Genomic DNA, 15,157 nt, shown 5'->3' on the forward strand with positions numbered 1-15,157 from the left:
TTACAGCGGCCCCGCACTCGCGGTCTGGTTGGCTCCCTTGCTGGAGCTTTTTGTGGTATTGTCTCCTCTTGAGCTTCTCCAAGGGCTGGCTCCCATGAAAATGTTGTGTTGTTGTTCGGGGCCGCAGCAGAGGCGGACCGGCGTCGGAAGCCTTGTCTCTGACGTTGTGACGTCGAAGGGGTTTCCGACGCTGGTGCGGCTCTTGGGGGGGCTGCCGCTGCGGCTTTGAATGGAAGGGTAGCATTTTCATGGGAGCCAGCCTTCAGGGAGGCTTTGGATGCGGTGCCGGAGCAGCCACCGTGGGGGGCTTTGGTGGGAGAGCCAGCTGGACGCATGGACCGAGCAGCCCGGGCCCCGACCACCCTCAGAGGTGTCCTCCGAGCCCCGGGAAGAGACGCAACGGGCAACTTGTCCAGTCGGTAGAAGGGGCGGATTTTAACCCTCCATTCGCCGCTCCCCCTTCCTCGCTCGCTTCACCATTTGCCAGGAAGGACTAAAGATCCTTGTAAGCGCGCATGCGCACTCTTGTGGCCACATCCCGACAGATCAGGACTCAGGGAATACGGGATAAGAGTGCGCATGCACGCTTAGCATTTTATTATTATAGATTCTATTCAATGGCATAGCCACACAACTAATTTTTAATTTTTTTTTTTGGGGGGGGGGGGCTGAATCCCAAAATGGGTGGATGGGCACCAAATTTTCTTCCCACCTGAATGCAAAATATAAATACAGTGGTGCCTCGCATAACGGACGCCTCGCACAGCGAACGCTGCGCACAACGAACTTTATGTCTTGATTCGTACAACGAACTTCGTTTCACACAACGAAGTCGCCCGAGCTGCATCCTTCCGCGCAGGCACTGCGCTTAACTGCCCTCTCTCCGCCTGGCTCCCTCTTGCCCCCCCCCCGACACGATCGGGGCAAGAGGGAGCCCAAGCCCTCTTGCCCCCCCGACTCCCCGACACGATCGGGGCAAGAGGGAGCTCAAGCCCTCTTGCCCCCCCGACTCCCCGACACGATCGGGGCAAGAGGGAGCCCAAGCCCTCTTGCCCCCCCGACTCCCCGACACGATCGGGGCAAGAGGGAGCTCAAGCCCTCTTGCCCCCCCGACTCCCCGACACGATCGGGGCAAGAGGGAGCCCAAGCCCTCTTGCCCCCCCGACTCCCCGACACGATCGGGCCAGGAGGGAGCCCAAGTCCTCCTGGCCACGGCGACCCCCTAACCCCACCCTGCACTACATTACGGGCAGGAGGGATCCCAGGCCCTCCTGCCCTCGACGCAAACCCCCCCTCCCCCCAACGACCGCCCCCCCCCAAGAACCTCCGACCGCCCCCCAGCCGACCCGCGACCCCCCTGGCCGACCCCCACGACACCCCCAACCCCCTTCCCCGTACCTTTCTGTAGTTGGCCGGACAGACGGGAGCCAAACCCGCCTGTCCGGCAGGCAGCCAACGACGGAATGAGGCCGGATTGGCCCATCCGTCCCAAAGCTCCGCCTACTGGTGGGGCCTAAGGCGCCTGGGCCAATCAGAATAGGCCCGGGAGCCTTAGGTCCCTCCTGGGGGCGGGGCCTGAGGCACATGGGCCCAACCCGACCATGTGCCTCAGGCCCTGCCCCCAGGAGGGACCTAAGGCTCCCGGGCCTATTCTGATTGGCCCAGGCGCCTTAGGCCCCATCAGTAGGCGGAGCTTTGGGACGGATGGGCCAATCCGGCCTCATTCCGTCGTTGGCTGCCTGCCGGACAGGCGGGTTTGGCTCCCGTCTGTCCGGCCAACTACAGAAAGGTACGGGGAAGGGGGTTGGGGGTGTCGTGGGGGTCGGCCAGGGGGGTCGCGGGTCGGCTGGGGGGGCGGTCGGAGGTTCTTGGGGGGGGCGTTCGTTGGGGGGAGGGGGGGTTTGCGTCGAGGGCAGGAGGGCCTGGGATCCCTCCTGCCCGTAATGTAGTGCAGGGTGGGGTTAGGGGGTCGCCGTGGCCAGGAGGACTTGGGCTCCCTCCTGGCCCGATCGTGTCGGGGAGTCGGGGGGGCAAGAGGGCTTGGGCTCCCTCTTGCCCCGATCGTGTCGGGGAGTCGGGGGGGCAAGAGGGCTTGAGCTCCCTCTTGCCCCGATCGTGTCGGGGAGTCGGGGGGGCAAGAGGGCTTGGGCTCCCTCTTGCCCCGATCGTGTCGGGGAGTCGGGGGGGCAAGAGGGCTTGAGCTCCCTCTTGCCCCGATCGTGTCGGGGAGTCGGGGGGGGCAAGAGGGCTTGGGCTCCCTCTTGCCCCGATCGTGTCGGGGAGTCGGGGGGGCAAGAGGGCTTGAGCTCCCTCTTGCCCCGATCGTGTCGGGGAGTCGGGGGGGCAAGAGGGCTTGGGCTCCCTCTTGCCCCGATCGTGTCGGGGAGTCGGGGGGGCAAGAGGGCTTGGCCTCCCTCTTGCCCCGATCGTGTCGGGGAGTCGGGGGGGCAAGAGGGCTTGAGCTCCCTCTTGCCCCGATCGTGTCGGGGGTGCCAGGGACCACACGGAGTCACCCACCGTACCACCCGATTCGGGTAAGCGCAGGTATCGGTGGGTGGCTTATTTGCGGGGGGGTGCCTTATTTTACATTTTTTTCTAAAAAGGGGGGGCTGTCTTATTTGATGGCCCTGCCTTATCATCGGGGAAACACGGTAGAAAAAAAAAAATGAACAGTTAAGTCCCAGTTTTTGCCGCTGAGACTCTGCCCTCTCTCACTGTAAAATTAGACTCTACTTAGTCTGTCTTTAAATTTAAAAAATGTGTGTTGTTTTAAAAAACAATTATGTTTTTAGATGTATCTAAATAAAAATAATAACCAAAAATGTATCTTTTTTTATGTCATCTTAGCATATTTTATGCTGCAGAACGAATTATTTTTTTTTACATGTATTCCTATGGGAAAACGCGTTTCACATAACGAACGTTTCACATAACAAACTTGCTCCTGGAACCAATTAAGTTCGTTGTGTGAGGCACCACTGTACTTGAGCTGGTGGGGATCCCCAAGCCCTGCCAACTAAAAATCTCCTCCAGTCTAGCAGCCAGAAATCTCCAAGCTTTGCAGCTAGTAGCTGTATCCTTAAGCTGCCACTGCTTTCATGCATGCATGAAAGCCAAGGGGATGGGGAGGCAGTAGCAGCTCTGAAATACTGTTGCAAGCTGCAGAACTTGGAAAGTTCTGGTCTCTGGACCTGAGGATCTGGTCATCAGCTGGTGAGGCTTGGGGATTCCCACCAGCAACAACATGGGAGATGTTCATTTTGAGGAAGCCTAAGCTCAAAGTGAAAGGCCCAGCCCCCTCTCATGGTTATGCCACCAATTGTGTTTAGTACAAATTGAAGTACTTGCTGAGTTTGCTTTGTGGTTTCCAGTTGTTTTCGTATTCATATTTCTGTTTTTAATTGTTTTGTATTTGGTGAAGGTCTGTCTTGTGTGTTGTGTATGTGAAGAAGTAATTTAAAATTGTTTTATATGTATATGGTAGTAATAGTGGTTGGGGAAATTGGGAGGGGCCCCCTTTTTAATTTCTGCCCTGGGCCTTAGCATATCTAAAACCAGTCCTGCCTGGGCCCCATTGCTCCACAGGTCTATGCGGTCCTAGCATTTCTTCCCCTAGTTGGCCCATCTCGCTCCCTTCCCCTTTCAAAATCGATGTTTTCTTTTTTAGATGGGCCCTGGTGTCGTTAGCAATTGTTCTCTTGAAAGTGGCTGCTCGACCCAAAGCTTCCCTTCTGATTCAGCTTCCTGTTTCTGCCTGGGTGCCTCATGTCCAAGGGGAAGCTTTGGGCCGAGCAACTGCTTATAAGAGAACAGTTGCCAGGGCCCATCTGAAAAAGAAAACATTGATTTTGAAACGGAAAGGTGACCGCGAAGGTGAGGGGAAGAGAGGGAGATGGGCCAACTAGGGGAAGAGGTTAAGTGGTGCTTGAGGTTTATTATCTTGAGCCGTCGGGAGCGTTTGGGAAAGCAGCAGCAGCAGCAGTGGTGAGGTGAGGGGGGCAAGATAACTCAATGGAATTGGGGTGGAAGGCAAGAGAAAGAGAAGGAGGCTGGATATTTGATAGAATTGGGGTGGAGGGAGAGAGAGAAGCGGGCAGATGATGGAAGTGGGGTGAAGGGAGAGAGCAGGGGGCAGACGAAGGAGGTCAGCTGGGAGGGGAGAGATGGGGAGCAGATGCTGAATGGAATTAGAGAAAGAGAACACAGACTGGATGGAAGGAGGGGGATAAAGAAAAAGGGCATATGCTGGATGGGGGGGTAGAGGATAGAGTTAGTGAGATACTGGAGAGGTGAAGGAAAGGGGTGGCAAGCTGTGGGTAGACACAGTGAAAAGAGGAAAACTGAGGACTGAATAGTAAGAAATAATTTAATTTAGACAGAGGCAGAAAATAGAGAAGGAAGACCAGGGAAGAAAAGGAAAGGGAAGAGAGAGAGATGCCAGAGCATGGGGGGAAGGAGACAAAGATATTAGATTTGAGTGGAGGAAATGAGAGAGATGCTAAACCACAGGGGGGAGGGAAGGAGAAATGGAAGGAGGGAGATGTCAGACCAGGAAGGGAACAGAGGGAAGAAGATGGATACCAGACCAGGTGGGAGGGGGGGGCAGACAGTTTCTGGAAGAGGAAAACTGGATGGAAGGAAGAGAATGACAAGAAGAAACCAGACGACAAATGTAGAAAAAAATTTGTGTTTTATGCTCCAAAATTTGAGCCGAGTGAAATTTTGGGTAAACATTTATATACTCAGTGTAGTAAATATTCATCCAAAATACTGTAGTCACTCTCATAGCGCCTCCCACCCTCCCTGCTGCATGCATGCCCCTTCTCTTCCCCTGTACCTGTTTAGCTTCCCTGACATGAACAGCTTTTCCAACTTGCTGCTGGCGCCAGCATCGGCTCTCAGTCACTTCCTAGTCACGTCAGAGGGAAGCGCCGAGGCTAGCACGAGCAGCAGGTTGGAACTGCTGCTAGCACCGACGAAGAGCTAAAGCTACAGTGGGGAGGTGGGGGAGAAGTCTCTCTGTGTGGACTAAGAGGGAGTGAAGCTGGAACTGCATTGGTCTGTTGGACTTGGTTTGTGGCAATTCTCAACTAATGAGGCTGCCCTTGGGTTCTGGGATTATCCAGTTCCAGGGTAGAAACTTTTTTTGGCCATTCCTGGTTTTAAACTTATATCCAAAAGTGTGTGATTGTTTTCTGCTCTGATCGAACCCCTTTGAAAGCACCAGAAGTCCCATAATGCATCAGGGGTGGGGTTGTCAAAAATTCAGGACTGGTACAAAATCTTTCTCTTGGAACTAAGTACCTTTAAAGCAGTGGTTCCCAACCCTATCTTGGAGGACCACCAGGCCAGTCGGATTTTCAGGATAGCCCTATTGAATATGCATGGAGCAGATTTGCATGTCTGACACCTCCATTATATGCAGATCTCTTTCATGCATATTCATTAGGGCTATCCTGAAAACCCGACTGGCCTGGTGGTCCTCCAGGACAGGATTGGGAACCACCGCTTTAAAGCACTGCCTCAGACTGAGTCAGTTTTGAGTTTACCTGACTGCATGCACTTTTTTCTTATAGAGTTGTGAGTGCTATGGGGAAGGGGTTGAGGCGAACTAGTCCTAATGTTCTACTCCCCCTCTTCCTTTTTTTAGGGTTTCTTTTTTATCCCGATGTATTTTTGCCACCTCTTGTACCTTCCACCCCTTTGTTGTCAGTCTTATGTCGTCACTTCCTCCCCCCCCCTCAGTGAATTATGTGATGGGTTTTCTTTTTAATATCTGTTTTTAAATGTATTTATGTTTTGATGGATGGTCTATCAAGAAATTAATAAACTTGGAAACTTTTTCAATCTAGTTCTCAGGACCAAGCCAATCAAGTTTTCAGGAAATCCAAATGAATATATATACGAGAGAGATTTGCATGCACATCTATCTCATGCATACTCATGATGTGTATCCTGAAAATTTTACTGGCTGGGTGGATACCGAGACTGCTTTAAAAGTTGTTTCTACTGCTATGTAGCCAATGAATGAGATCCTGTCATGCTGATCATCACCAGGAAACCTCCTCCCCCTCCCAAAACACATGGATGAACTACACCAGTAGATGTAAAACATGAATACTGTATAGAGAGCTGCAGAGGAACTCTTAATCAGAGTTCCAATGCAGGCATCACACTCAGGTCCAGCTCAAGGGACTGTGTCACCCTGAGCCAATTTTTGCATAGGCACCCTCACTACTATTGCAATCTGGTAACTCTCACCTCCTCCTCACTTGACTCGATATCCTCTCTCCTGCTGGACCAGGTGAGGCACGGATGATAAAGTTCGGCATCTATCCCTCTGTAAGTTTGAAGGTAGACCAGACTGAGATTTTGGCACCCTTTATCACCGATGCCCTGGGCCAGGGCCTTGCCTGGTTCATAGGTAGAGCCAGCCCTGATTACACTGATATACTGGGGATCATTTTATAATAGGCCACCTACCTTGTACAGCAGATATGTGCAAAAGTTAGGCCCATTTTATAAAGAAGAGATGTGTCAAAGTTTTCTATCATCATACCTTGTTTTATCAAGGGAACATACGTACACAAGTTCCATTATAAAATTACCCCCTCTCCGAAAACTTGAGCACAAAAGTTACACTGTCTATGAAACATATACAATGCTACCATTTTATTTTACATAGGCTTATGGTTATATTGTAAAATACAGGTGTAACCGCAAATGCCACCCAAACTCTGCTCCCAGGAAGAAAGCTGCTAAGTTACCCAGTTCCAGAAGACAGACTTATTAGCTGGTCCTGGTTTTGAACTTACATAAGCATTGTGGAAGTTGTAGTCTCTCATTCCTGCCCTTTGAAATCAGTGCTTTAGGTCTCAAATTGTAACAGGGTTATCATAAATCCAGGACTGGCTGAATCTCCCTCCTAGAACTGCATAAATTTGAAGCTCTGCAGGAACTGAATGCATTGTTGTAATCCACTTTGTATACAGGTAGAATATAAATAATAAACTATAAACACCAATGTTTATTCCTGCTAAAAATAAGTGTAAATGTGATGTCAACGTAATACATTTACATTCATGTATCTTAGGCATGTCTATTTTTGTGTGAAAAAAAAGACTTACCGGTTGGTATTCAGCCTGCAGTGTTCAGCGTTTTCTCTGAGGACAAGCAGGCATAATATTCTCACATGTGGAGGTGTCATCATCCACGGAACCCAGTAAGGACACTACCAAGTGCACTGTCACTTTCAATTTTTTAGGCAGTGTCCATACTGCCTTCGTGCCAGTGCCTTCCCACCCGTCGTCTTGTGGGACCATCAGTTCTTAGTTTTCCGCAAAACTGAGACGCTGTGTCTTCAGTTTTCTCTTCAGTACATCAAACGTTTCAATATTTTGTGCCTTCCTCTCCTTTCAAATTGTGTTCCTGTATTTATTCCAACTTTGGTTTAATTTTGACAACTGTTTGTTTTTTGGCATTTGGGCTTCCTCAAGCCCTTTTTCCTACCCCCGAGCATCGATCATTTTCAGGGTACTTTTCACTCGAGCTCCCCAGGCCATTAAACTTTTTGATTTACAGTAGAATTGGCTGCTTTCTCCTCTGTGTCAGACAGTACCAAGCAACTTTAATAAATGGTGTCAATGTAATCGGACCGTCTTAGGCTCTGACCCACATAATTGGTGTGTCCAGTGTCTGGATTCTGAACATTGGGACATTAATTGTGCCCTCTATCTCTGTATGCAAAAGAGGTCACTCAAAGCCTGGAAACTTAAATTCAAAAAACTTTTCAGTACTGCTCATACTCAGCACTGGCATAGAGTATGGAGGGGGACTCAAAAACTGACACTCAGTCTCCTATAACCCCAGCATCAATGCTGAGTGCATCATCACTGCATCCAGAGCATCAGGCATTGAGCTCCTTGCAGAGGCAGGACTCCACAGCTTCTTCATCGATGCCACACATAAGAAAGCTAAGAAGCACAAAAATTCTCCCCTTCTAGGCATGCCACTGTGATGTGCAGTAAATGTTGATGCACCAAGGACCATTCTTCCATCCAGTTGATGTTGCCATGTAGGAGTGCCTCAGACATTGAGGTCTCCCATACCACACCAACTGCTTCCATGCCAATGTTTCTTCTGGTACTGGCACCATCTCTCTAGGAGGGGATCTGGACTATGCTCAGACAAGAGCTTTTCAGGGCTACTGCAGTTACAGTTTCTAAGGCATTAAAGGCTTCCATGCCTGCCTCAGCCCAGCCAAAAGTTACATTGGAGCCTTGAGGGAGGATGAGCTCATGTACCCCTGCTCAACACAATCAAGGAGTATGGTCTCAACATGAGCAAACTCTCCATATCAATCTCCTAGAACTAAAAACAATAGGCAACGTTCTCAAAACGTTCCAAATCCAACTCCATCAAGTGATCCTTGTTCAAACAATGAAGTCGCCTTGTTCTATCTGAACAAACAAGGAGGCATGGGCTTGCACCCTCTTTCCATGGAAGCAATCCAAAACTGGGGGTGACTGCTCGCAGTATACTTTTCAGAGCAGTTTAGCCGGTTGGGAAACAGAATATGTTAGCGTACAAACTGAGCAGACTTCTTCAACCTCACGAATGGTCTCTTAGCACAATCATCTTATGTCAGATTTTCTCCAAATGGGGTACAACAAACATAGATCTCTTCACTTCTCCCCACAACAAACTGCCACTGTTTTATTCCAGATTCTATGCCCCAATTACCTAGAGTCAGATGCCTTCCTCATTCATTGCAAACCAAAAGTACATTGTGGAATGGCGGTGATCCTGAGATGGACTTTAATGAAGGAATCAAAATTCCAAATATACAATGATATATATTGGTTTGTGTTTACTTTTCCTCATTCATTGGTCAGACAGATTTTTCCACGCATTTTCTCCAAAACTTCTCATTGGGAAAACTCTACTCAAACTTCGCCAGGATTAGGGTACCATGATCCTCACAGCACCTCTTTGGCCACATCAACCTTGGTTTCCACACCTCCTAGAGCTCTCGTCTAAAGAACCATGCAAGCTACAACTGCTCCCAACACTCGTGGCACAGAACAATGGATCTCTCCTTCATCCCAACCCTCAATCTTTAGCACCCAGAGGTTTCTTTCACTGAGCAAGTAAAAGCTTTCTGCCTTTCAGCTGCAGTCTCTGGGGTCATTGAAGCATCTAGAAAACTTTCCACTCAGCAATGTTACTGTTTCAAATGGATGAGATTCTCTTTCTGGTGTATAATGCTTTCTCTTGAACTTGTCACATGGTTTCTTTCACTGAGCAAGTAAATGCTTTCTGCCTTTTGGCTGCAGTCTCTGTGGTCATTGAAGAGTCTACAAAACCTTCCACTCTGTCACATGTCCACTTCCATCCATACTGGACTACCTTCTTCACCTCTCTAACTCTGGTCTAAAAACCAACTCGGTTTGAGTTCATCTCAGTACTATCAGTGCATTTCTCTCCTCCTTGGACAAAAGAAAAGTTATCAGTTCATCCCTTCGAAGCCAGGTTCATAAAAGGACTTTACCACACCAAACCATCTATCAAGCCTCCACCTGTTGCCTGGGATCTGTTCTTATGAAGTCTCCTTTTGAGCCACTTGCTCTCTCAAACTTTTCACTTGGAAAGTTGTTTTCCTCATAGCCCTCATGTCTGCAAGCCATGTCAGTGAACTTCAAACACTTATGTCTGATTCTCCCTACACAAGATTCTATCATTATAGAGTAGTGCTCCAGAATCATCCAAAATTCCTAACCAAGATTGTCTTGGAATTTCACCTCAACCAGTCCATAGTTTTACCCGTTTTCTTTCCAAAGCCACATTATCATCCTGGAGAAGCAGCGTTTCAAACCTTGGACTGCAAATGTGCTCTAGCATCCTACCTGGACTGGATTAAATCTCATAGAGGATCCTCCCAGCTCTTTGTGGCCTTTGACCTTAACAATCTTAGAGTTCCTGTTACCAAGAGAATCATCTCCACTTGGCTGGTGGACTAAATATCATTCACATCTACTTAGCTTGGGCTGAAACTACAAGGCTGTATAACAGCCCACAGTGTCTGAGCTATGACTGCCTTGATAGCTTATTTATGCTCCACATCTATTGAGGTCATCATCAAAGTGGCTACTTGGTCTTCGATCCATACTTTCACCTCTCACTGCTAAGCAGTTCTGTAGAATCTTTTCACTTCCTGAGCACCAATTTTAACCTGCCTGGGTTTCACTAGATTCATGTTTATATATATATCCATTATCCTTCTCCAGGGCCATGATCCTGTCAGCTTGGGAATCCCACATATAAGAATATTATGCCTACTTGTCCTCGGAGAAAGCAAATATACTACTTACCTGTAGCAGGTATTCTCTGAGGACAGCAGGCATATATTCTCATAACCTATTTACCTCCCCTAGTTGGCTTCTTAGTTTTGTTACTGAACTGATGGTCCCGTCAGCTGACATTGGGCATGCAATCAGTATGGATACTGCCTAAAATATTTTAAGTGACAGTGCATGTGGTAGTGTCCATTCCGGGATGACAACTACAGGCAGATTTAATACCAGAAATTTAGTGCCAGATTATGTCCAAGCACCAGTATTAAATAGCAAGGATCAGGCGGTGATCCAGAAGTTACGTGAGTGCTACTATTCAGTGCCAGCACCTGCAGAGCTAAGGGGGCAAAAACAGGACTGCCTTTTGTACAGTTTTATCTGCCCACTCAGCCTTGTGAGTACTGGTAGTAAATATGACTGGTGACTGCATAACCGCCTAATTCTCCCCAACTTTGCTCCCAGACCGCCCTGGCACTTCCGGAGCAGTGTCCTATAAAGTGCCACTGAATATCAGCATTTGACCCACACAGAATATTGATTCCCTCAGAAATAACCCCACAGTGCAGAAATACAGTATGGTGCATTGAACATCAGGACAAAAAAAGAAAAGAGCTCAGGGAATTAGATCAAAAGAGGATGCAACAAAACCAAGAAACTACTGAAGATAAGATTTTGTGGAAGTGAGTTAATGCTAGGCTGTGGAAGTGAGTTAATGCTAGGCTTTAGAAGTTATGTGATGAATAAAAAATTTTTTTATATATATATAGTTGTATGATAGATAAATGGGTCACAGCTAGTGGAAGGGGGGAAGTTGCTAGGGCCAAGGCTTGACCAATATTTTGCCCAACATAGCATCAGCAACTAGAGAGTTTGGGAGGCGGAACTGGAGATTGGTTTGTTTGGCCCTGCCAACCAAAATGTTGTTTGACATGGGGTAAGGAACTCCATTATATCATCTTTACTCATACATAGTCTCTAAATTCAACAACACAGAATCGTTTTCCTTGGTTTTTTTTCCCACAATACTATTTTTATTCTTTGCATTCATTTCCTTTTTTTATTTAATGTCTCTCAGTCAACAGGACCCTGAAAGATGAGTTTGATCTGTTCATGACCCCCTGTCAGCCATGTCCCACAAAAGGGACAGGCAGCATGGAAGGCATGGGTCCCATGAGGCAGCAGAATTTGTGACCAGTACCTCACAGTCCTCTCTGAGCAAACATGGCCACAGGGGCAGAAGGCATGGGTGGGCCGCCCAGCATCCAGATATAGGCCTGCCTCACACCCCAGCCAGAGCGGTACATAGGGCCCCACCCGCCGGCACATGGGGCACTCACGTTCCAAGCCTCCCTTCTCCTTACGGAATCCCCAGTCATGGTAGCCATGCACATGGCCACAATTGGAGTAGACCCATGGCTGCTTCTTCTCCACCACCTCCCGCTGGGCCAGACTGGGGAAGACCAGAGTGTTGAAGCCCACAGGGCATTGAGGACGGGCAGCATTGATCTCCTGTCGTAGTGCTTCCAGTTGTTTCAGTGTTGGAGTACGTCGTAGGCCTTCTGTGGTCCGCCACAAGAGGGTGGCACCGCACAAGTCGATGAGAGAGCCATCCTGCAGGATATTAGTCTCGTTCTCAACCTGCAAAGAAACAAAGGGGTACATGAGACCCTGTGGAGTTTCTTCCCTCAGCAATCATGATGTCCCATCTAATGGTGAATAGAAAAACTGTGGCTGAGGAAAGATTTCACATCTACCTGCACCACCAGTAAGCACGTAAATCTATTTACTTATGTGAAGGGCAATTCTATAGCCAGGCACGCATGTCATTCAAACGTACATGCTGGGGTAATGAGCATTTACAAGCATGAGTGCTTAGTGCTATTTCATAGAGGTGTATGTAAATGCAATGGGGTATACACATGGGCAGAGCACGGGATATTGTAAGTTACAGAATACTGTAAGTTAGTTACGTTTGCCCTTGCTGTATTTAAGCACTTGTAGTTATGTCAGGTCTATAGCTGACATAACTTCAAGTACATAGATGTAAGGCACACCAGGTTATGCTAATATTCTATAATATCTAGGCACTCAGATGCCATTGTAGAACAGGTGCTCTACGCATTGCATTGGGGTGCCTACCTCGGAGAATTACCACCTTATTTATTTCTTTACTTTTTTACACTTGATTTCTACAAAATCCCCAAATAAAACATCCCCCTCAAATACCTACGGCTGTTTCTCACATTATGTTGACTCCAATTCCAAAGGCTACAGGGGCTAACCTTTCCAAACTTGAAAACTATACCAATTGCTAGCATGCCATGGTTTGCAAAACTCTTAGAACTGTTAGTTAACTGACAGCTTACTGATTTTCTATCATTACGCTATACTCAGCATGATTTCAGATCAATGCACAGTACAAAAACTCTTGTTGGAAATGACTTCACATTTAAAGGGAATGTTTGTGTTCAGGAGGTCAGGCAGAAGTGTTACAATTTGATATATCTGCTGCATTTGACACAGTAGATAACTCCTTGCTATTATACAGAATGAACTGGGAGTCTGTGGCCTAGTTTTAAATTTGTTTGAAGGCTTTCTACGGAATAGAACATATCAGGTATGTCAAAAACAAGAACCATTTTAAATGTGGAACTCTGGATGTTGTTTGTTCCAGGAATCCCTGCTATTACCCACATTGTTTAAAGTTCTTTTGAGTTCTGCCTTTTCAGGTTTGGATATGTGTATTTTCTTATGCTGATGATATATTCTTGTTATACCCTGTTGATAACAAAATTGTCAATTTATCTGAATATTTGAAGTAAATTATAGAAAAAAATTGATGTTGGGCTGTTAATACATTTTTGAAGCTCAATAAGGTAAAAACTAAATTAATTTGGTTTGTGGATTATGATCACCTCAAAGTAAAGGAAGTTCAACTAAGGACAGGAGAAATTATTAGGATTGAGAACATTTCAAGAATTGTCAGTGTGATTGGGGATTCTTAGTTGGAATTTAATCATCTAAAGGTCTTATCTAAACATTTTTCTTTTGTTGAGGCAATTAAGGGCCATTAGGCTAATATTAAACAGTATACTTTTAGAATTTTATCTCAAGTCAATATTGTTACCATACCTTGATTATTGCAACTATTTCTTTTGTGGAGCCTCTGAAAAGTTACTGGCAAGGCTGAAAATGTATAAAAATATCATAACAAGGCTGAGTTTTTCAGCTAAACACTATCTTCCTCTTCTACGAAACTGCGATAGCGCAGAGAGCCGCACTGAACGGCCCGCGCTGCTTCCGACGCTCACTGAGTTCCTATGAGCATTGGGAGCAGCACAGGCCATTCAGCGTGGCTCCCCGCGCTAGAAACTGCTATTGCAGTTTTGTAGAAGAGGGGGGTATCAGAGTGGCACCATTATTGCAGAAATTGCATTGGCTTCTGATAAGGTTTTGGATAAATTTTAAAATTGTTTGTCTAGTTTTTAGAGCAATTCATAAAAATTCTACAGAACAATTAACACATGCTTTATGTATTCCAAGTAACTTACTTAACCCCCCCACCCCCACCCTTTTACAAAAGCACGGAAGAGGTTTTTAGTGCCAGTCGGCACGATGAATGCTCTGCACTGCTCCAATGTTCACAGGAACTCTATGACCATTGGAGCGTAGAGTATTCAGCACAGCGTCTAGCGCTTAAAAACCTCTTCTGCGTTTTTGTAGAAGTACCGATAGTTTTAAATCAAATTTTCTGACATGAGGGACATGCCACCCCTCTGACCCTTGCTGAGGTTGTGGGGTCGAGGGCACTGAATGATTTTAATTGGGTAGCTCGGGAGGTGCTCTTTGTGTTCATGTTAATTGAAGTTATGATATGTTAAAGTGTTATGATTAATAAACTGAGCTGCGGCTAATTTTTCCATCAAAGAAAGTCTATAGTGTTTTTGTGGTAAAAGGTAAGGGAAGAGTCATGGTACAAAGGGGGGGGGAGATTATATGGGGAGACAGCAGGGCCTATCCAGATCCCGCTGTTAATGACTGGATGTGGAATATAAAATCCTGTTTAGATTAGAGATGTGAAGGTTTTTGCTTAAATTACTTTGCTGAGCTTTAAAATCACTCATGGACTGGCACCTCTATATCTGAATGGATAACTATGTCTAAGTCTGACTTTAGACATTTCCCACAAGACATCCAAAGTCAGAGGCGGAGAAATGGCCATTTTCAAAACCAGCTAAACAGCAAATGTCCACTTTTTTTTTTTTTTTTAATTGCCTACTTAGATGTCTTGGCCACCAGTACGTCCTGTTTGCCATTTTTAGGCATAAAAACGTCCAGGTTAAAAATGTTCAAATCCAGACCATTTGGATGTGGGAGGGGCAAGCATTGTAATGGACTGGCCACAAACATGCCAACAGAACAGTGAACTTCACATAAAGGGTGTCAGAAGATCATCTCACCATAACACCCTTTTAATGTATGGTGAACCCTCCAAAAATCCCCCCAACCTACTATATCTACCTGTCTACCACCTCAATAATCCTTATGGCTGCAGGTGGCACCTATATTGCAGTATAGTAGGATTTTGGTGAGTTTTTTTGGGGGGGCTCACATTTTCCACCATAAATGCAGTAGTTAGAGTGACTTATAGGCCTTGGTCCTCCTCTCTATGGCTCACTAGTAGAGAATGACAAGGGGACAAATTTTTCCCTGTCCCCACAGGAACTAATTTTCCCATCCCAGAGAGTTCTTTTCCTGTCCTTGCCCAATTCCTGCAAGCTCTGTCCTCATCTGCACAAGTCTCA

At 46.8% G+C, this 15,157-nt stretch overlaps 1 protein-coding gene across 3 annotated transcripts in view; it reads right to left on the reverse strand.

Annotated features, from left to right (window-relative positions):
• Positions 1-6,573: 6,573 nt before the first annotated feature.
• The window catches only part of PELI3 (pellino E3 ubiquitin protein ligase family member 3), a 52,058-nt gene continuing 43,474 nt past the window's right edge, over positions 6,574-15,157 (reverse strand). For all 3 annotated transcript variants that reach the window (XM_033956945.1, XM_033956946.1, XM_033956944.1), the window contains one exon: positions 6,574-11,990. In XM_033956945.1, coding sequence (XP_033812836.1) covers positions 11,424-11,990 — 567 coding nt within the window. In that variant the 3' untranslated portion in view covers positions 6,574-11,423. The remainder of the gene's footprint in view (positions 11,991-15,157) is intronic.

The sequence above is a fragment of the Geotrypetes seraphini genome, chromosome 8 (assembly GCF_902459505.1).
Source record: "Geotrypetes seraphini chromosome 8, aGeoSer1.1, whole genome shotgun sequence".
Classification (NCBI taxonomy): Eukaryota; Metazoa; Chordata; class Amphibia; order Gymnophiona; family Dermophiidae; genus Geotrypetes; species Geotrypetes seraphini.